This window comes from Phyllobates terribilis, unplaced genomic scaffold, assembly GCF_046119375.1.
Source record: "Phyllobates terribilis strain yellow unplaced genomic scaffold, ASM4611937v1 Scaffold_13__5_contigs__length_258822181, whole genome shotgun sequence".
In the NCBI taxonomy this organism is placed as follows: domain Eukaryota; kingdom Metazoa; phylum Chordata; class Amphibia; order Anura; family Dendrobatidae; genus Phyllobates; species Phyllobates terribilis.
This window is the reverse complement of record NW_027362773.1, coordinates 76468327-76491273: the sequence shown is the minus strand read 5'-3', so window position 1 is coordinate 76491273 and position 22947 is coordinate 76468327. Positions and strand designations below refer to the sequence as shown.

At 46.0% G+C, this 22947-nt stretch overlaps 2 protein-coding genes across 2 annotated transcripts in view; both read left to right on the top strand.

Moving 5' to 3' along the window:
• The window catches only part of PAMR1 (peptidase domain containing associated with muscle regeneration 1), a 117229-nt gene extending 106560 nt beyond the window's left edge, over positions 1 to 10669 (top strand). Inside the window, exons 8-11 of the mRNA XM_073658136.1 lie at positions 4091 to 4157; positions 4422 to 4663; positions 7058 to 7350; positions 9242 to 10669. Coding sequence (XP_073514237.1) covers positions 4091 to 4157; positions 4422 to 4663; positions 7058 to 7350; positions 9242 to 9778 — 1139 coding nt within the window. The 3' untranslated portion in view covers positions 9779 to 10669. The remainder of the gene's footprint in view (positions 1 to 4090; positions 4158 to 4421; positions 4664 to 7057; positions 7351 to 9241) is intronic.
• Positions 10670 to 10741: 72 nt separating this feature from the next.
• The window catches only part of SLC1A2 (solute carrier family 1 member 2), a 117012-nt gene continuing 104806 nt past the window's right edge, over positions 10742 to 22947 (top strand). The window contains exon 1 of the mRNA XM_073658134.1: positions 10742 to 22659. Coding sequence (XP_073514235.1) covers positions 22643 to 22659 — 17 coding nt within the window. The 5' untranslated portion in view covers positions 10742 to 22642. The remainder of the gene's footprint in view (positions 22660 to 22947) is intronic.

The following is a 22947-nucleotide window of genomic DNA, read 5'->3' as shown; positions in this document are numbered from 1 at the left end:
GCAATTCACTTTTTCAGTGGGAGGGTCCACTTAATCAGTATTCTGTCAGCACTACAGGAGCTGGAGCATCCTTTCTCTTCACTTCCCAACATGCATTGCTCATACCATAGCCCAAATCTTGAACTGAAATTCAGCCTCTGAAAGCAGAAAGACCTATCCCCACCTCCTGTAGAGACAAAAATTCACTCCCCACTTCCCATAGACAAATACTCGCCCATTTCATGTAGAGATACATAGACCCACCTCCAACTCTTAGAGATAGACAAAGACCTTCCCCTGCTTATTGTAAGACAAAGATCTCCCCCACTTCCTGTAGAGAAACAAAGACCCACCTCCACTTACTGTAGAGACTAAAACTGCCCCCACTTACTGTAGAGAAATAGACCTGCCTCCACTTCCTGTAGAGAAACAAAGACCCGTCCCAACTTCCTGTAGAGAAACAAAGACCCACATCCACTTACTGTAGAGATACAAAGACCCACATCCACTTACTGTAGAGAGACAAAGACCCACCCCCACTTACTGTAGAGAGACAAAGACCCTCCCCCACTTACTGTAGAGAGACAAAGACCCTCCCCCACTTACTGTAGAGAGACAAAGACCCTCCCCCACTTACTGTAGAGAGACAAAGACCCTCCTACACTTACTGTAGAGAGACAAAGACCCACCCCCACTTACTGTAGAGAGACAAAGACCCTCCTCCACTTACTGTAGAGAGACAAAGACCCACCCCCACTTACTGTAGAGATATAGACCCGCCCCCACTTCCTGTAGAGAGACAAAGACCCGCCGCCACTTACTGTAGAGAAACAAAGACCCACCCGCACTTACTGTAGAGAAACAAAGACCCACCCCCACTTACTGTAGAGAGACAAAGACCCGCCTCCACTTCCTGTAGAGAAACAAAGACTCGCCCCCTCTTACTGTAGAGACTAAAACCTGCCTCCACTTCCTGTAGAGAAATAGACCTGCCCCCTCTTCCTGTAGAGAAACAAAGACCCACCACCACTTACTGTAGAGAAACAAAGACCTACCCCCACTTACTGTAGAGAGACAAAGACCCACCCCCACTTACTGTAGAGATACAAAGACCCGCCCCCACTTACTGTAGAGACAAAGACCCACCCCCACTTACTGTAGAGAGACAAAGACCAGCCCCCACTTACTGTAGAGACAAAGACCCTCCCCCACTTACTGTAGAGAGACAAAGACCCACCCCCACTTACTGTAGAGAGACAAAGACCTGCCCCCACTTACTGTAGAGACAAAGACCTGCCCCCAATTACTGTAGAGAGACAAAGACGCACCCTCACTTACTGTAGAGATACAAAGACCCACCCCCACTTACTGTAGAGATACAAAGACCCACCCCCACTTACTGTAGAGAGACAAAGACCTTCCCCCACTTACTGTAGAGATAAAAGGACCCGCCCTCAATTACTGTAGAGATACAAAGACCTGCCCCCACTTACTGTAGGGAGACAAAGACCCGCCCCCACTTACTGTAGAGATACAAAGATCCACCGCCACTTACTGTAGAGATACAAAGACCTACCCCACTTCTTGTAGAGAGACAAAGACCCGCCCCCACTTACTGTAGAGAGACAAAGACCCACCCCCACTTACTGTAGAGACTAAAACCTGCCTCCACTTCCTGTAGAGAGGCAAAGACCCACCCCCACTTACTGTAGAGACTAAAACCTGCCTCCACTTCCTGTAGAGAAATAGACCCACCCCCACTTCCTGTAGAGCGACAAAGACCCACCCCCACTTACTGTAGAAATACAAAGACCTACCTTCACTTACTGTAGAGAGACAAAGACCCACCCCCACTTACTGTAGAGATACAAAGACCCACCCCCACTTACTGTAGAGATACAAAGATCCACCCCCACTTACTGTAGAGATACAAAGACCCGCCCCGACTTACTGTAGAGAGACAAAGACCCACCCCTGCTTACTCTAGAGAGACAAAGACCCGTCCCCACTTACTGTAGAGAGACAAAGACCCCCCTCCACTTACTGTAGAGAGACAAAGATCCACCCCCACTTACTGTAGAGATACAAAGACCTACCCCACTTCTTGTAGAGAGACAAAGACCCCCTCCACTTACTGTAGAGAGACAAAGACTCGCCCCCACTTACTGTAGAGATACAAAGACCCGCCCCCACTTACTGTAGAGAGACAAAGACCCGCCCACACTTCCTGTAGAGAGACAAAGACTCGCCCCCACTTACTGTAGAGAGACAAAGACCCTCCCCCACTTACTGTAGAGATACAAAGACCCGCCCCCACTTACTGTAGAGATACAAAGACCCGCCCCCACTTACTGTAGAGAGACAAAGACCCACCTCCACTTCCTGTAGAGAGACAAAGACTCGCCCCCACTTACTGTAGAGATATAGACCCGCCCCCACTTCTTGTAGAGAGACAAATACACACCCCCACTTACTGTAAAGATACAAAGACCCGCCCCCACTTCTTGTAGAGAGACAAAGACGCACCCCCACTTACTGTAGAGATACAAAGACCCGCCCCCACTTATTGTAGAGAGATAAAGACCCGCCCCCACTCACTGTAGAGAGACAAAGACCCTCCCCCACTTACTCTAGAGATACAAAGACCCGCCCCCACTTCTTGTAGAGAGACAAAGACCCGCCCCCACTTACTGTAGAGATACAAAGACCCGCCCCCACTTCTTGTAGAGAGACAAAGACCCACCCCCACTTACTGTAATCCATCCCACTGTCTCTGATGTTAGAGAGGAATTACACTTGACAACAGGTAGCAGACAGCAAGTTACACAGAAGGGAGACACCTTGTAGCAGCCATTTTGGACAGATTTTTTCAAGTTGAAGAATTTTGGGTAGATATAATAAATGGCATTTTAGGTGAGGAGTAGACATTGCAACTCTTTATCTGAACAGTTGCTTGGACTGGTTATATTGTACATGAGCCAATGAAAACATTATAACCCTCTTGTGATAGTGGATGTGATTCTAAATCTCTGTTCTATCCAGTTTGTTAATGTGATGTGATACATCAATGGAAGATTTACTTGTTCTGAGTGTTAGTAACAGTTATTCGTCCGCTGAGGACCTTACTCCTAAATTTCTGTATAACTCTGTACGCAGTGAGCTCCCCCTAGTGGTGGCTACACAACCATAATTTTATTTTGGTTCTATGACTGCGTTAAGGAGACAAGGGTATATGTGTGACATTCAGAAGTAGCACTGCTGCTTCAAAAGAATCCAGCTACTATTACAAATAACACAAGCACAGGAGACAGGAAGTGTTGTGCTACAGAAGCATCCAGCAACTAGAGGGGTTAACACAGTCACAGGAGACAGGGAGTGTTTTAGCAGAGCCCCAGGGGTATTGTGGGGAACTTGTTATTGTAGTCTGGCTGAAGCCGAAGAGAAAGGTGGTGAGTTATCTAGATCTGACAGAAGGCAACTGAACAGGATTCAGATCAGGAGAGAAACTAAACACAGGTCAGATAAACTCCCTGAACGAACAGTGCAGAGTATTATCAGGCAGGGAGATAAGGACTGGAAGGAATTGTGTCACAGGGATCATCTCCCTCATCAAACCCTCCCCCCCCTCCATCTCCATGCAGGATAAAGAATGCTGTGTGCTATTGTGTCCTTGTGAAGGAAAAGCCTGTGGTTGTGTATGCATTGAAGTTTGCTACGAAGAGATCTAATCTATGCTGAATTATGCTACTGAAGAGACTGTAGTAATGTGCCTTGTGAAGAAACTACTGTATTGTTACTGGAGCTGGTTGCTCAAGAAACTCAGACTGTACTGTAATGAAAATTGTTGCTGTAATATACCTGAATTGCACTGGCCGTGCATCAGATTAAATTCCACTGTTAAACTGTTGAAAAAGACTCTTGTCAGATGTGTCTGGTCAGCAATTGAATCTACTGTGTGCCTGAGAGAAGCTGCAGCCTATAGTCGCCCTGAGTAACGGTTCCCCCAGGATTCCAAAGAATTCATGAAACCCGTCTCGCCCTTATCTGAACCTAGCGGTGTGCATGTAACACTTAGATCACAAGTAAATCAGAATTTCTTTCTTTGTTTTAGCTTGTCGGGAGCCCAAGATTCCTGATCTGGTGCGTCAGAAAGTGCTGCCGTCACAGGTACAGTCAAGGTGAGCAATTATATGACCTGACATGGCCTGGGGGAAGGAGGGTGACTGATAGCGGCAGGTGTATCAGCTAAATTAGTCATTTTGTCTTGGTAATTTTATAGTGGGGAGATAAGCGGCTACTGGAGAAGCTTATCTCCAAGTGCTGATTGTTTTAGAAGGTAGATTAATACTGACCCGCTAACATATTGCTTGTTGGCACTGATTTTATTCACCCAGGATCAGTGCCACTTCCCTGTTTCCACTACCTTGTATTCTTTTTTTTAGGGAGACCCCTCTTCACCAGCTTTACTCCTCATCATCGTCATCATTCACCAAGGAGAAGATTGAAATTTACCCCACAAAGAAACCGGCGCTGCCCCCTGGGGAGCTTCCCAAAGGATACCAGCACCTTCACACACAAATACAGTACGAGTGTGCATCTCCATTCTACCAGCGTACGGGAAGCAGCAGAAGGACCTGCCTGAAAACCGGGAAGTGGAGCGGGCGATCTCCATCCTGCATCCCCAGTAAGTTCTACTACAGGTTACAGCATCGATCCCCAGCTTGTGGCTTTCCACGTGTTGGAAAACGAATCACTTTCAGCATGCTCGGACAGTCGCTGGCTGGTAGTTGTAACTTTGCAACAGCTGGAAAGCGATAATTTGGAGATCAATGGATTGCAGTATATTTCTGACATGGACTTTTAAACTTCTAAATCCTCTGTTAACAATTGTAGACCATCAAATGTAAGTGATAAAATTCTGTGTGCCTGCAGCCATCACTAGGGGGAGCTCATTCCTTGGATCAGTGGTGGTCCCAGGGGTTGGAATCCCATTGATCAACACGTTATTGCCTAATCTATGGATAGGTAATAACTTGCAAAGATCGGAATAACCCTTTTCTCTTTGGCTATTTGCACCGTACAAATATGGCAGAAGTGGCTGGATGCCGGCTGCATTTTACAGATTGCAACAGTTTAACCCCTTAGATGCTGCTGTCAGTTGTGACAGAGGCATCTAAGCGGTTAGGAATTTAAAGGCAGTCGCTACCAGCTACCATCTTGGTACTCCTGTAGCTGGCTGTATAGGAGTTCCCTATCCTGGGCCCCATCCTGATATATGTACCTTCTGGGCCCCATCCGGGAATATATATCCCCATCCTGATCTATACAGTATATCCCCAATTCTGGTATGTAAATCCCCCATCCTGATATGTAAATCCCCCATCCTGGTATATATATCCCCCATCCTGGTATGTATATCGCCCATGCTGGTATATATCCCCCATCCTGGTATATATCCCCTATCCCGGTATGTATTTCCCCCATCCTGGTATGTATTTCCCCCATCCTGGTATGCATATCCACCATCCTGGTATATATATCCTCCATCCTGGTATGTATTTCCCCCATCCTGGTATGTATATCCCCTATCCTGGTATGTATATCCCCCATCCTGGTATGTATATCCCCCATCCTGATATGTATATCCCCCATGCTGGTATGTATTTCCCCCATCCTGGTATGTATATCCCCCATTCTGGTATATGTCCCCCATCCTGGTATATATCCCCTATCCTGGTATGTATTTCCCCCATCCTGGTATGTATTTCCCCCATCCTGGTATGCATATCCCCGATCCTGGTATATATATCCTCTGTGACAGGCATCTAAGCGGTTTGGAATTTAAAGGCAGTCGCTACCTGCTACCACCTTGGTACTCCTGTAGCTGGCTGTATAGGAGTTCCTTATCCTGGGCCCCATCCTGATATATGTACCTTCTGGGCCCCATCCTGGAATATATATCCCCATCCTGATATATACAGTATATCCCCATTCTGGTATGTAAATCCCCCATCCTAATATGTAAATCCCCCATCCTGGTATGTATATCCCCCATGCTGGTATATATCCCCCATCCTGGTATATATCCCCTATCCCGGTATGTATTTCCCCCATCCTGGTATGTATTTCCCCCATCCTGGTATGCATATCCCCCATCCTGGTATATATATCCTCCATCCTGGTATGTATTTCCCCCATCCTGGTATGTATTTCCCACATCCTGGTATGTAATTCCTCCAACCTGGTATGTATTTCCCCCATCCTAGTATGTATTTCCTCCAACCTGATATGTATTTCCTCCAACCTGGTATGTATCTCCCCCATATTGGTATGTATATCCCCCATATTGGTATGTATATCCCCCATCCTGGTATGTATATGCACCATCCTGGTATGTATATCCCCCATCCTGGTATGTATATCCCCCGTGCTGGTATGTATATCCCCCATCCTGGTATGTATATCCCCCATCCTGGTATGTATATCCCCCATCCTGGTATATGTCCCCCCTTTCTGCCGCTGTTCTTTAATGCACAGAAAAAAACCCATTATACTCACCTTCCCTCCACTTCCCCACTGCGTGGTGTCCCCTTCTGAAGCCGGCAGCTGACTTCAGCATGCAAGCGACAGGAGCACATGACATCACTGCCATGCTCCCCCAGTCACGTGCACGCCGACATCAGCTGCTGGCCTCTGATTGGCTGGCAGAGTGCATTGCCACGCACGGACCCGACGGGTCTCTGCACCACAACCACAATACACTTCAACTTATTGTGTGTCCGTGGTATGCACATCCAGTTGAAGTTTGTGCTGGCGTCAGTGTACCCCCGGTTGCAATGGCGACCTCTTGCGACTGTGGTCATTACGCCCCTGCTCGTATGTCTATGTGAACAGGAAAATTAAAAAAAAAAGAGGAAGAAAGGAGGGGAAAAAACAAAAGAGAGAAAAAAAAAGAAAAATGGCTGCTTAAACAAGCTAAAAAAAATAGTAAATGTGCCCCCAAATGACTGTGTGAGCGGTAATTAAAGGTGCGGTGCCTATATTTTATGTGTTTTATTTTGTCTCCTTTTTGTCTCAGTATGTGGAAAGCTGGAGAATTTCACCGTTCCCCGGGTTTCGGAGATGCGCTGGCCATGGCAGGCCGCCTTATATCGCAGATCGAATGGAGTAAAAGACGTGAACTTGCGGAAGGGCACCTGGGTCCTGGTGTGCACCGGGGCCCTGCTAAATGAGCGCACCGTGGTGATGGCTGCTCACTGCGTGACTGACCTCGGCAAAAGCACCATTATCAAGGTGTCAGACCTGAAACTTGTGTTGGGAAAATTCTACAGAGACGACGAGCGGGATGACAAGAGCCTGCAGCATCTACATGTCAGTAACCATGGCAACTGGGAGCAGGGATGTATGGAGGACGGCGAGGTCTTTCCCATAGGATACGAGCTGAATTCACCGCGATAGATGTGCTCGCCTCTGATAAGGATATAGGGGGGGGGGGGTCTGCGTTTGCTCAAGGCTTTTCTGACAGAACGATAGTATCCTAATAATGGCCGCCATTAGCTCTCTTATGGCACACAGCTATGTACTAAGATAAACAACCTAGCCCCAAACACCCGCCTGATAGCTGATGACATCACAGCGCCACTTCATGATGTCATCATGTGTATGAACAGAATTATCTATGGTGGGATACCTCCAACATGCCCTAATTATTGGGGGGGGCAGTATTACATTATAGCTGAGCTCAAGAGCTTCGAGTCATAGCTACAATTCTGTCATCTGTAGCTTTAAAGACAACCTGTTACTTCACATTAATCTGTATATTTTTCATCTGGTGTAAACGCCGCTGTTCTCCTGAATCCGGAGATGTTTTTCTTTTCTTCCTGCGCCTCTCCATTCCTAAGATATGAACCCTTCTTCCCTGTATATAAATCTAGTCCTTTTTTTTTAGCCAACTGGGTGTGGTACTTAAGAAAACGCCCACAGTGAAGAATTGACAACGCCCACTTGGTTATAAAGACTACATTTATATTCAGGAAAGAGGAGGCCATATCTCAGGAAAGGAGTGGCGCAGGAAGAAAAGAAAAACAGCGCCGGATTCAGGAGAACAGCGGCTTTTACACTATGTGAAAGAAATGGGTGATAAAGATCCGATAGGATTGATTTTTGCCTGTCCAATGACTTGGGATAAGTGGCGCCACATGTATCTGCTGAGCTGCTAACCCCTGAGATGAGATAAATAGGGTTTAATTTGGGAAAAGAAAAAAATGGAAACCTTAACGGGATGTGAGAAATACGTAGAAACAATCTATTTTTTCCCCCTACAAAACCTAGTTACTTTTATTTGTGGGTTGTGTCTGGTATTACAGTTCATCTCCCTATAATTAATTTCAGCTGCACTACTAGACACAACCTGAAGACAAGAGTGGCACTGTTTCTAAAAGAAAGCAGAAGACTCTATTTTTTGCATTTAATGCTTGCAATATACATTCAAATTTTTTTTTTCCATTTTGACGTTCACTGTGTGTGATCAGTGTTCTGATATTTTATTAGTTTGGACATTTACGCATGTGCTGAAAGCAAATGCGTTATTTTTTTTATTTTCTTTAAATTTCGTGAAAAGGGGGTGATGTCATATTTTTTTTAACATTTTAAAAATATATTTTTCATTTTTTTTTTTTTTTACATTTTTTTATTAGTCCCCCCCCCCCAACGGGGGTACATTACCTTATTATATTGTAATATTGCTGTGTATTATAAAATTACAAATCTCCTGTGAAGCCTCAGGGTGGGAGACATTGATGTACAAACATGGCAGAAACACTTGTGCCAAGACAACCCATCAACACCCCACAGTCATGTTGCGGAGGGGCGATGGGCAGCTGAAGGGAGACCTCTACCTATTTCCTAAATGGTGCGATCAGAGCTAGCTCCTGTTGCAGCAGTTAGACTCCGGTGCTAGCTGTATAACACTGCTGGCACCCATGCAAGATGTAGCAGACAAAAGAGCTGAGCCTCTTACCAGCTACAAAGGCTTAGAGAAAATATTACCAGGGATTCAGCTGAAAGATATGAGCAGGACATGGCAGGCAGCCAAGAAGAGAAGTTGGGGGTGGAGGAGAAACTGAACCTTTGCACCATGGCCCATGAGCCTTTAGCTACTGTAAGCTTCCAACTGTAACCTTATAAGTTAATGGAGCCATGCAGGTCATAATAATTGCATTTCTTGATTATCCTTTCTATTTTTTTTCTATTCTTTTACCAGATCTCAGCAGTCATCGTACACCCCAACTATGACCCCATTCTGTTGGACTCCGATATCGCAGTCATTAAACTGCTGGACAAGGCCAGAGTGAGTAACAATGTCCAACCGGTGTGTCTCACCTCATCATCAGATCTTGACTTGGCCACACTAGACTCCAGGATAGTCACCAGTGGTTGGAGGATCCTCTCCGACCCCAAAGCTCCAGGTTTCAAGAACGAGACGATTCGTGCCGGGTTGGTGTTGCCGGTGGACTCGCTCCTCTGTGAGCAGCAGTATGAAGAGAACGGAATCTCCGTCAGTGTGACAGAAAGCATGATCTGTGCCAAACTGGCACCCGGCGCCTCGGCTCACATATGTCCATCCGAGACAGGGGGCATTGCCGCTGCTCTATTGCCAGGAAAGGCATCGTCTGAGGGCACCTGGCAGCTAGTAGGACTGGTCAGCTGGGGCTACGACAAGACCTGTCATCAGGAGCTCTATACCGGGTACACTAAAGTCATCACTTTCCAAGACTGGTTGGAAAAAAATATGAAGTAGACTTAGCAGACACCAGATATACATGGACCTTAGCCTTCAAAAAGTTGGATGTTTTTGCTTTTTATCTTATTTATATATTCAGTCACAATATCATACATCTCAGACTTCTGGAAACGTAGAATATATTGTAATCACTGTGCAGATATAGTGGAAGCAGCCACTTTAGTTTCAATGTACTGATCCATGCCAACAGTCCATGGTGAGCAGACTAATGACATATGAGGGGTTTGTTTCACTCCCTTACTTATCTGTTCTTCCATAGGGGGCCATTGGTTGGCAAAGGTGTTGTACGGCCTCAGTTTGCCAATGTAGCAAAGTCAAGTGTGCCCCGTTGCTAAATCAATGATGTATCTTTGATTTTCCATAGGTTCATTGACAAGTTCAGCTCTGTCTCATCTAGACCACCAACATCATAGTCAGTGGACCACCTGCCCGGACATGGGCGTCTTTGACAAATAGACAATATTCTTTCTCTTTTTTTCGGGGGGGTGTAGGGTGGAGACAGAAGGGTCATGTTCAAAGAGACCTTCCCAGGAAACATGATCACCAACATCATAGTCAGAGGACCACCTACCCGGACATGGGCCTCTTTGACGAATAGACAATAGATCTTCCCAGGAAATACTCATTTCTCTCTATAGGGTCAGAGAGACAGGAGAAGACCTTTTTGTATGGGTTATATTTCTGCAATTAGAGTTAGGGAAAAGTCTATGAGGAGGTTGGAAAAAGGGTAGATCTCCCAGACTCTCGGAAGAGTTGGCACATCTCCTGGGCGCACAACAAATCCTCCCAAAAACCTCTCGGAAAAGCAATCCATCAGTAGAGTGAAAATGGAGTTGTGGAGGGTGGAATGTCCTAAAAAAAGGGGGCGTAAAGAAAAAACATCTCTGGGACAACCATGCCTCAAAGTTGGAAAGTATAGTATACATGCATGCTAAGATCAAAGATTGCATCACTTCGATCTAAGCATGCATGTATACCATACTTACCTGGCCTTTTTGAGGCATGGCTGTCTCAGAGAATTTTTTTTTACCCCCCTTTTTTAAGGACATTCTACCTTTCACAACTCCATTTTCAATCTTTTCATGGGAGAATCCTTCCTAAAGTGCCATGATGTTTTTGAATTTGTGTAAATCTTTGTCGTTGACCAACATTTATGAGCCGTGAACAAGAAAAGACAATCAACCATCAAAAGATAGAAATGTGTCCAAAGGTTGAAAAAAGTTTCAAATTTGGGAAACTTTCTTAAGCCTTAAATAACATGAAATGCTATAATACTTGTTGGGAAAGTCTTTTTTACTTTTTACATTTTTGTTATTCACCTACCGACACCTTCAACAATCATCTGAATGAAAGTTGCTTCATTTTATGCTGAACTTCGGGGTCATGGGTCTAATTTCTATACAAGGAAGCTCCAATTCGGAAATGGCCGGTGTCTTTGGTAAAGTGGCCATTCAGTATATATACATTAATTAGTCTATGGATATGCTTTTTAGGGCTACCAAATTCTGGGTCACTAAGATTTCATCTGAATCTCCCTCCTTCCCCGGTAAAACAGCTGGGAGCTTCCTTCTGGCTACAGAGTCTTTCTCAGGCAGATGAGTATGAGAGCAGAATATTTGTGATTTTTTTCTAGAAGAAGAGCCTGTGATGAGCTGCTGACAGGTTCACCATAACAGCAGAAGATTTATAGAGCGATGGAGACTAGTTGCAAGGAGATCATTCTGCAAGATCAAACCCAACTAAATGTAAAGCTTTTACCCGCAGATTCGCTTGCGTGATATAAAAACATAATTCTTGGCACAATGAATGTGCAGAACAAGACTACATTGAGGCTCTTGTCTATTGTTCAGCTGGAGACTATGGGTTTTGAAGGGTTAATTATCGTAATGGGAAAACCCTGGATCTCAGATCTTTAGAGACATTAATGATGCCCCCAAAGAGTTGAATAATGAATACTATATGCAGGCAGTTACTGCTAAATGCTGAATTATCACTTATTGGGGTGTGCTGTGTATGCAGAAATTAGTGTCGACTATGAGTGTACCCATCAAAAAATATCCCCTCATGACTAGTCATTTACCAGCTCCCCCCACTATGCTTCATGCAATTTGGCAGACATGATATGGAATAATAGTCATCGTGTAGCTTTTAGGCTCCAATAACTTATTTTGGAGAAGGTTTGAAATGGTCATCGCTCAACACTTCCAGGTCGATGTTGTAGGCCTTGATCATCTATTCTACCTGTGGTGGTTGGTGGAAGAAATAAAGCATATGGACTGAGGACTATTACCTAAAATGTTGAGAGTCCTGGATTAATAGTCTTGTGACATGTACCAAAACTCCAAGTTCAGAACATCAGGAGAGGATCCAACATTCAAAACCCAACAAAAGTTCACATCTGCCATGTCCTACACTCAATACTGCAAGATCTATATTGTAGGTCTAGTCATTACTTCTGCCTGGGGGGACTGTACAAGAAATCAGGCACAATTACTGAGTACTGTTACATATAAGTTGAGAACCCTAGAATTTTTGTCTTGTAACAGGCACCAAAACTCTTCTCTTAAGAACATTAGTAAGGTACTGAAAGTTGAAACCACAACTGATGTTCTTATCTGCCATGTCCCACCTTACTCAGACCCAGACTAACATCATCTATGTAAAGCCCAAGCATCCATTTTATAAAAATCCATTGACAATTTTTTTGCAAATGAGCCATGAGTTTGACGCGCCCCCTGGGCCGTGGGGTACCCGGTGCCGGGCCGGTGGATGCTGGGGAATGTCACAGTGGCGGTGACCCGTTCCGTGACCCAGGGCGGTCAATAAAAGGGGGGTTATATTTACAGGGGATTATAGTTTATATACAAAGTTCGTGATGCCACCTGTGGAATGCGGCTAAGGGGAACCGCCGCTGCAGAGCAGGTCCTCTGGAGCTGATGTTACTGCTGCATTGATGGTGTGGCTCTCCACAGGAAGAGCTAGCTCCAGGGCAGTGTAGATATTGCAGTTTGTGCTGGGCGTTGTAGTGCAGGGGTTGATGGCGCAGCAAGAAGCACTGAGACAAGGAAGTGCAGTCCCAGGGTCTTTACTCACAGTTGTTGCAGTCCAGATTACAGGGATCCATGTAACTGCCCTCGTCGTCCTGCGTTTACTCAGGGAGGGGTTTGGTCTACCACAAGGTAACTCTGGAGTACTTAGCAGGACCCTCTTCTGTGTGTCCTCGCTCTCTGGCCTTCTTCCTGCACCTCACACCTAGTATCTCCAATCCGGTACCCACGGGCCTTGGCGGGCGACGTCTGTTCCGTCCCCTGGGTCCTATATGGCTACCTTCTCGGTGAGACTGGCGTGGACTTGTGGCTACAGGACATAAAGTACTGCAGCCTCCGGTTTCTAGTTGGGCATAAAGTCCTCCGCTAGTTGAGGGACCAGTTCCCTTTTGATGGCCTGACACCCTCCACCACCAGGCAGATGAGGGCGTACGGGTGGCCCTCTGCATGGCCCGTACCCCTGGGGTCCTTTCCTGATTCCTGGAGTCTTTCTCCTGCTCCCTCTCCTCTCTTCTCTCCTTTTCTTCAGACTTGGGCCTCACTGGCTAGGCCCGCCTCTGGAGCAGAGCTCCTGCAGAGCCTCTGCTCCCCTCACTTCTCCTCCTCTGACTGACTTGTCTTTCTAAGATGGCTTCTCCTTTTATACCTCCTTCTCATGTGCTCCCCTAAGCTACTTTCTCCACCCACACCCACTACATGGTTCCCCCTCTCTAGGTTCCCCTCCACTCCAGCCAGGGACCAGGGACTGTGCTCTCCCTTAGGAGCAATCTCGCCCTGCCCTGCTGAAGTGGACGTGTTGGATGCAGGTGTTAGGGTCCTGAGCTGTACTCCTTCCTTACCTGAGAGTGAGATGCCACATCTCTGGCTGAGATGCAACACCTCTGTGGCGACCTAACCCTCAGGGGCGCCACATACCCCCGTGGTAAAGCACAGCTCGTCCGCGGGCTGGAACAGAGTAAAAACAATTTTAAAGACATGCAAAATTTTTGAATGCATTCGCTTAGAAGATCATAAACATAACATCTTTTCTTCCCTTTATGGGAGGCACATTTTCTTAAACATTTCAGGTTACCATATTACAACATTATAAGACTTCTCTTCCCAATAAAACTCTCTTCATATATTATCAACACTTGTCATATAAAACACTTTTTCAGATAAAACATTTTTCATATAAACTGTTCCTTAACTGGTTACAGCATGATCTGCAACCAGGTGTCCATCTTATTTGGTAAGGTGCTAACTAGCAAACTGGAGCATGAGGGACCCATCCGAAAACCCTCAATGTAGGCCCTGTGCGTGGCTGCAGGGCATAGGTGATCCAGGTGTTGGACCACGTCTTCTGCCACGCCAAACGTGTTTTTGTTCTGAGGTCATTGTTGCATATTTATAAAACCAATAAGGGACACTTTAAGAAGTGCAATTATTTACAAGATCAGTTCTTGGCTGCTCACAGTCCTCAGCCTGTCAGTTCCTTGTACCCTTTCCGGGTAATTATGCACACAAAAACAAATAATATATATATATTTTTTTTTTTCAAACTTGCAGCATTCCTGCTATACCCTTCCGGGCAACTATATACAGTCCACAGTTCCAGCTACTGTCCTTAGTAGTGGTGCTCCCTCCAGGGAAGCTCTTGTCCACTGTAGGCTGGCTCAGCCGGGTCTTCAGTGCTGTAGGGTGAGGAACTGCTCCCTTTCCCCACCCGGTGGACATTCAGGGCATACCAGCCCCTTTCACCTCTGTGTCTGGTATAGGTGACGTAATCACCCAGGTATAGGTTCCAGTCTGGGTGACCTTCCTTTAGGTGGGACTCCACGTCCCTCCAGTTCACAAAGAGGTCTGTCTCGGACTGCGGGTCCCGGATGAAGCCCCAACCTCCCTCCAGGTTGAACTTCACTACGGTCCCTTCAGCACGGGGACCGTATGCTGCTCTCTTGTCTTTGCGGGCCCGGGCCTTCTCCTCCATGTTGCGGGCCTCCAGCTTCTCCCAACGCACCTGTCGGATGTGTCGCTCCCTCTCGAACTGCTCCAGCTCCCTCCTGCAGTGCTCTTTTCTGCGGGCTGCCTCTAGTTTCGTTTCCTGGGGAAACCCCATGAGGTCTCCCCCAGGGTTGTCTCACTCGAATTGATCCTCCTCACCTCGGAAGACGGCAGGGTTGCTGGTAGGAGTGGGGGCCGCTGGTCCTCCACCTCCGCGGACCAATCCCAGGGACGGCGTCTACACACCCATTCGAGTGTCGGGGGAAGCGGTTCCCGTAAGGGGCCCAGGAGTGGGCCAGTGTCGCTGGTGCCCGGAGGTGACGGTTCCGGGGCCTGAAGGACGTCTAGGGCGGGCGCGCCCGGGGACAGATGTCCTGGGAGGAGGGTCCAGAATGGGTTCGCGTCTTCCGCGCCCGGGGGCAGAGGGCCTTGCTGGGGTGTCAGGAGCGAGCTGGTGTCAGTAGCGCCCGGGATCGGCGGTTCCACCAGGGGGCCCAGGAGCAGGTCAGCGGCTCTAGCGCCCGGGACAGGGAGACTCCTCTTACCTGCTCTCTTGTGCTGCACTCTACCTCCTGGCGCTGGTCCGGATCCGCCAAGGCTGGGGCGCTGCTTGTACTTGGTAGCGATGTTTGCTGCCGGCTTGCCAACCTTTCCACCATTTCCTTCTTCCAGCTTGTAATAGCATCTTGCTGGGCCCTCTCCATCCTCCGGTTCAGGTCTTCCATCCCGGCGCAGAGGAACTCTGAATCCTCCCGGGACAGCCTGGCAACTAACCCCTCCAGGGTGAGGGGCGCCTCCGGTTGTTACAGGCCGCTGGCAGGGATTCCGGTCTCTCTTCCTTCCATGTTCCCTGCCGGGTATGGTCTGTCTAGATGGACCCAGACCACACCCCGTCTCTCAGTTTTATTCTTCCCTCTCCCCTTTCTGGGGCAGTCCCATGTCTGCTTGCTGTCGGTCACACCCGGGGGCGTCTCCTCCAGACCGATGGACAGGTCCAGGGTTATGGCCACAGTTGCAGTGGGTGGGCCGTGCTTTTGGCGCCATTCTGGGACCCGACCCACGATGGGAGGTGATTTCTTGCTGTCGTTTGGCTCGCACATAATGGCGCCCGTTCTTCTGGGGCGGGCGCCACATTCAGTATAAAACAGTCTCTAGGCGCACAGTACCGGGTGATAACGGGCACGAAATCCTGTTCGTGACACCAAGTATGAAGCGCCCTCTGGGCCGTGAGGTACCCGGTGCTGGGCCAGTGGATGCTGGGGAATGTCACAGTGGCGGTGACCCGGTCCGTGACCCAGGGCGGTCAATAAAAGGGGGGTTATATTTACAGGGGATTATAGTTATATACAAAGTTTGTGACGCCACCTGTGGAATGCGGCTAAGGGGAACCACCGCTGCGGAGCAGTCCTCTGAAGCTGATGTTACTGCAGTAGGGATGGTGTGGCTCTCTACAGGAAGAGCTAGCTCCAGGGCAGTGTAGATGTTGAAGGTTGTGCTGGGCGTTGTAGTGCAGGGGTTGATGGCGCAACAAGAAACACAGAGACAAGGAAGTGCAGTCCCAGGGTCTTTACTCACAGTTGTTGCAGTCCAGATTACAGGGATCCATGTAACTGCCCTCTTCGTCCTGCGTTTACTCAGGGAGGGGTTCGGTCTACCCCCAGGTAACTCTGGAGTACTTAGCAGGACCCCCTTCTGTGTGTCCTCGCTCTCTGGCCTTCTTCCTGCACCTCACACCTAGTATCTCCAATCCGGTACCCGCGGGCCTTGGCGGGCGACGTCTGTTCCGTCCCCTGGGTCCTATATGGCTATATGGCTATGTGGACGTGTTGGATGCAGGTGTTAGGGTCCTGAGCTGTACTCCTTCCTTACCTGAGAGTGAGATGCCACATCTCTGCCTGAGATGCAGTACCTCTGTGGCGACCGAACCCTCAGGGGCGCCACAAGTTGAGTGGGATTGGTCTTTCCCTTACAGCTCTCCAGACTTTCTCCCTCTTTCTCCACCCGCTTCCGGCCTCTTGTTAGTGACTGACAGGTCTCTCTTTTCTGTGGCCTGATCCCCAACTGAGTTCTTGTGCACAAGACATCATTCCCAGGAAAGGTGCATGTGCAGTAAGGTCCTGATGACATTTGAGAGCCGGACTATCGATCTGCTATAAGTGCAAGGCCATGCCTCCCGCACTTGCAGCTCATTGCATAAAAATTTCATAATGGATATCTATAAAACGGAGGCTCAAACTTCTAAAACAAAAGGTATAGGCGTCTTCAACATTACAAGGATTTTGCATACGTGACTTTAGTTTGGGGTCTAAAAACCTGCTGATGGGTTAAATTTAAGACATTTATTGCATATGGGCAGGATAAGTCATAAATATCTGCCTCAAGTCCCATATCTAGGACCAACACTTATAATCGAGAATGGGATGCCATCGTACATTTTTGTGAATGGAGGTGCCTGGACATGCACGAGTTTCCAAAAAATGGCCAAGTAAACCAAGCAAGCTCCCATACAGAGAATAAAAGAAAATAAGGACAAGGAAAAGTATTAGCATTTTGGTGGTGTTGAAGGCATTTGAAAAAGTGAAAAACAAATAGTCTAAATCAAAATCTCAAGGGCTGTCACATTGAAGAAGGATCATCTTTATTCTCATTTGCACAAGGAAAGACTAGAAGCAATGGGATGAAACTGAATAGGAGGAGACACAGATTAGATATTAGAAAAAACTTTTTGACAGTTAGGGTGATCAATGAGCGGAACAGACGGCCACGAAAGGTGGTGAGTTCCCCTTCAATGGAAGTCTTCAAACAGAGGCTGGACAGACATCTGTCTGAGATGATCTAGTGAATCCTGCTTTGAGCAGGGGGTTGGACCAGATGACCCAGGAGGTCCCCTCCAACTCTACCATTCTATGATTCTTAAGATGTATCTTGTAGAACAAAACACAAGTTTTCTCTTAACTAGGGAAAAGTTTCAGCTTGCTATCTTAGCCCTGTACGGTCACAGATGTTGGTAGTCCCCTCCAGCTACAAGCCTGGCACACATGGAAGCTGTGTCTTAGGCTGGACCATTTGGAGAAAACAAAAACATTTAGAAGACATGGAAAGAGATGACCAGCAATAAGAAGGGTAGATTTCATAAACTCGTCATTGAGAAGTCTTTAAAGCCAAAAAAAAACATCAAACTGTCTGATCTCCATGAATTGAGCTTGACTTCATGTCAAGATGATGATGTCCCTCAATGTGTTCCTTCAACAGTTGACGAAGAGATCAGTGGCATAGCTTGAAGGCTCTGAAATAGGAAATCTTATGAAGAACTGCCACCTCTGCATCCCCCATAGCTACTGTCTTGAGTGAGAACTATCGGCAATGTGATGACAAGCTTCCTTCAACATTCATTTAGGCTTTACCACTAGGTGTCATTAGAAACTCACTAATGGGATGCACCAATCACTATTCCCGCTCTAATCTGGATTCCGATTTGTTTCGGCATAGTGTGCCTCAACTTCTGTATATCAATTGTAGTATATGAAATTGTTTAACAGGATCAACCGAGCCTTCTGCAATCTTATCATCCCCGCTATCGTCTCCTCGCTTATTGTTTTTCTGTCTGTCGTAGTCTAATCTCAGCTATCAGACCGCTTGCTCACTGGTCCACTCTCTGTGGGCTTTGTATAGACTGTCATAGAATAAAACACCAAGAAATGTAAATGTCACCGGAACAAAATCCTAAATCCTGTTGTGCATTACAAGGTGGATGATAAAGATCTTACTACTCAATTATGTTCCAAAGACAATATTAAATGCCAGGGAGATGAGCGTGAGGAGTCTTTATTTCGAGGGCTGTTAGAATGGAGCCTCCTAATTTATTGGTTTCAAGTGGTAAGCAAAATAATGGGGGTAAATAATCTGGATGATAAAGAAAACCTGGATGCCATAAAGAAATACCGATGCAAAATCTGGATTAAAAAGAAACAAGACAGAAGAAGAATCAACGACTTTGAAATGTGGTGCTGGAGTAGGATGTTATCAATACCATGGATGGCAAGAAGAACAAAAAAATCAATTTTGGAACAAATCAAAGCCAGACATGTCACTCAAAGCAAGGGTCACCAAACTATGACTTGCCTACTTTGGGCACATCACACAAAGAGAGCAATCACTGGAGAAAGACATATAGGTAGGAAGAATAGAAGGAACCAGGCGAAGAGGAAGACCAGAAACACAATAGCTTGATGCTATCAAGGTAACGATGGAGAAGACCATGGTGGTCCTACCTAGGCTTGGACAAGATTGATCTTCCTATATCCTTTCCTCCATCGAGTGTCCAGGGCTCGAGATGGAGCCAAAGGCCGTAAATATATAAAAGCTGGACCACCAGAGCCAAGTGAAAATGTTACAAAGATAGCACCTCCATTTCTACAAAGCCGCCCTCTGAAAGTGATCCTCTTACCAGATTCTTATTAGATCTATTATTAGGAAAGGTCATAAGACATTGATCATAGTTTCCAATCCTTCAGACCCTTCATCGATCCCAACAAGACTCCTATAAATGCTGCACATGTTCCCACTGACATTAATGAACTATATGAACCATCAATTGAAAATGCTCAACGGCCTCCAGGTCTAAACCTTCACCTTCTCCTATACTATCAAGAGGTTAAGCATGGAAGCCCTTTTAATGCTTTTTTTTTTAAATTAACTTAAAAGCAATACTTAATCACCAATCCCCATCACTCCACTGCTTGTTTCACTTTCTGATGCTGGAATGATGCCCCAACTTAGGGAAATGGGACCACTGCCGCCAATCATATTGTGGCACGGTTGTAGATTATTCTTTCGACCAGGTACAGTTGCTCCAATATGAGGAGCGATTTGATGCTTAACTATGTTGCCTAACAAATGGTGGATACAAGTGGTCATCACTTATTTTTTTTCATCCAAGTAAGAAATGGAACTCTTTAAGAATTAGAAAAGATTGTTGGCCAAGTAACGTTTTTGTTGGGAAAATCAATGGCAATGTTGTAGTATAACCCTTAAAAGTGCTTCCTAATTTTCGTGTATTCCCTCCATCTGAAGGTGGTACAACAGGGCAACAAGTCCCTTATCCGCCGTCCTATAGGGATACTGGATAATATCGCTCCATTTATTTCTTTGGTCTGATCTACGGTATCTGTCTAAAATTAAAATAATAATAATAATACAGGAGTATTGTCCTTTTCATCTTCCAACTATATATTTTTCATGAGATACAAGAGTCATTCTGATTTTACAGATGCCGTTACATTGGGGGAATTGCTCAAAATTGACTGATATTCCAGTGCAATTTCAACACTTGGGCATTGAAAAAAAAAGATTTGACTTCCATGATATCTATGAGTTGAGTCTTCTTTTCGTGGTATATGCTCCCTACTTCGGATGGGAGGATAGGACTTAAGTCACTGTAAGGATATGTGGTGATATATATTACCCATAGGTTTGCATAAAAAAAAAAAAAAAAAACTGATTCTTGACGCCATTCGATTTTTTTGGGTGGCTCTCCGTAGAGGAGAGGCCGGATGTTGGTCTTTCCTATGCATATGAAAATATTAAAATCACTGCAAACAGGTATATTTTATGTTCTTTCTCTACAGTTTGGTTCAATTTTTGGGTCACTGACATTTTGTGGGGTCATTTTTTTATGTGGCTTTTTCCCATAGTCTTAATTTTCTCCAGAGGGAAAAAAATAAGTGTATAAACAGTGAAGCTCGTGAGCCCTAATGCAAAATCTCCAACAAGACGCCCAACTGTCAGGAATCTTTAAAAGTATTAGTCTCCTCATATGGGTGAAAGTGACCTTTCGGGTCTCCCCTAGACTTCAGGACCCAGGTTAAACTGCAGCCTCTGCCCTCACTATAGTCATTAATGCTTGTAAAAATGCATGAAAATCATGGAGTTTACTGGAAGCCACCAACAAAGGAAGCCTAAAGGTAAGTTCACACATTGTGGTGTCTTTTTTGTTGCAATTTTGTAAAGTCATGGCAAAAAACTTCGCAATTAGTGAGAAGATATAGAAGAGCGTCCATGTGTGGCTATCAGTGGCCAAACTGGAAGCAAAATGTGCAGTGGTCAGAGTTCCTTTGGACCAGGTCAAAGCACCACTAAACCCAACAATCCATGCAGTTGCCCAAAAATTTAGGACCATGCAGTTTCTCGTCTGTGATTAAATGTCCTCAGAGATCTAGGGTGTTATGGGAATGCATAATATTAGTAGTGCATAGGTAGGTTATTGTAGGGGAGATAGCGATAGTATCCTGGAGAACAATGCACCTTGACCCGACCCGTTCAGCTGCAGCAGTGCAGATATGATAACGGGAAGAAGTGCACTTGGGGGGGGGAGAAAAATTTGTGTTATATTCCAATAGAGCATCAGACATGATCTTGCTGATGTAGAAGGGTTGCTGGATCTAAAACTTAGGGAGAATAGTCTGAGGCTAAACTTGACTGTTTGCAATCTCAAGACTGTCATAGACAAAAATCTTTCAGCTGAAAGCAAAGGATTTCGTATGAAATTAGAAAAAGAAGGTCTTTTCCCAAACACAGCGCCACTCTTAGCCATGAGCGGTGCCAATATTGCAGCTCAGCCCTGGCAAGATTGAACGGCAATATCGGGGCACAGCCCATGGACGAGAATTGAGCTTTTCCTGCAAAAGAAAGGCCTGTTCTCTAATTTCATACATTTGGCACACAGGGGGGGTCCAATACTTTTTGATTCGAGAATGAGTCAATCAATGGATGGCCATCTCTCTTTTCAATATTTAAAGGGGTTGTCCTGTCTAAGCAAGTTATCCCCTATCCGTAGGATCAGTGGGGTTCGGACCTCTGAACGGGAGAACTTTTATCCCTGTTACAATTGAGCAACAGTGCACATGATCCATTCATTTCCTACGGGGCTGCTGAGCTCTGCGCTTGGCTTTTTCTGGCAGCTCCTTAGAAAATGAATGGAGCAGCGGTTGGGTGTCCAACCTGCCGTGCCATTTTGTAATGAGTATAAAAGTTTCCCTGTTGGAGATAAAAGAAAAAAAAAAAACAGAACCGCTGATTGGTGAGAAACGATATTGGGTTGTGTACAATTAATTTGCCAAGAATTTTATTTTTGTATTTAAACAAAATTCTAATTCAAAGTGCAAAAAAAATTCCAGGAAATAATGAGTTTATTTTTACCAATTTTTTAAAGCAAAATCTCCAATTTTTTCTTATTGAATACACAGGGATAATGTAGATTTTCTGTAGGCGTCTTGGTTCCGTTTCCTATGTGGTGAGATGCTGAGTTTGATGTAAGGATGGATTTAACCACAGGCAGAGAATTCCCAGCTCTGAGTGAGATCTCGATTGCTATGCATGCTCTTAGGCAAGGCTGAGGATTTAAAGGAGTAACAGCGAGTGATGTCAGCCCTGACTAAAATAGAGAGGGATAGACTGCAAATCCACTGCTAGGAGACTAAAACCTTCCAATCCCGCTCTAGTCAGCAGCAGGTCAACACAGTGCTCCTGGAAGAGGAGAAAGCAAAGGATCAAAGCAAACCTACAAGTCCACCTCCCCCCTGGCATCAACCAAGAGCGCTCAGTCTTCACCAGGGGTGGCAGTGCAAGCCCTTAAGTCATTTCAGGTCTGGATGCTGGAGAGACATTGAATAGAGGCAGGTGCTCAGTGCAGCCAGTTCCTATTTTTTTGGGGGGGAACTCTGAGGATTATTAAAGACGTCTTATGTCACCACTGAAGGACTTCCCAAAGATCTAACCCTAAAGTGACCCAGTCCTAGGGACCTCTCGGAGAAGATACAGATCACGAAACACCATGACGTCCACTGAAGGGTGAGATGACTCTTTTCTTCCCAATAAATCTCTGTTGTAGGTCCAACCGGGAGGATTATCTTGAGCTCCAAGGTGGAGAAATGAAGGCGACACAATGAAACTAGAATTGCTTAATTATGGAAATTGGAAAATAGGCTTTGACAATGTGAAGACAGATGATCCTACTGAGCAGAGTAGAATGGTGTAGGGTTGGAAAGAGCGGGGGGGATAGCAGGCATTACACGCATCCCATGAAGGGGTCTTTGTTGTGAACAGCTGTTTCTATTCCCTCCGTGTCTTCCAGACAAA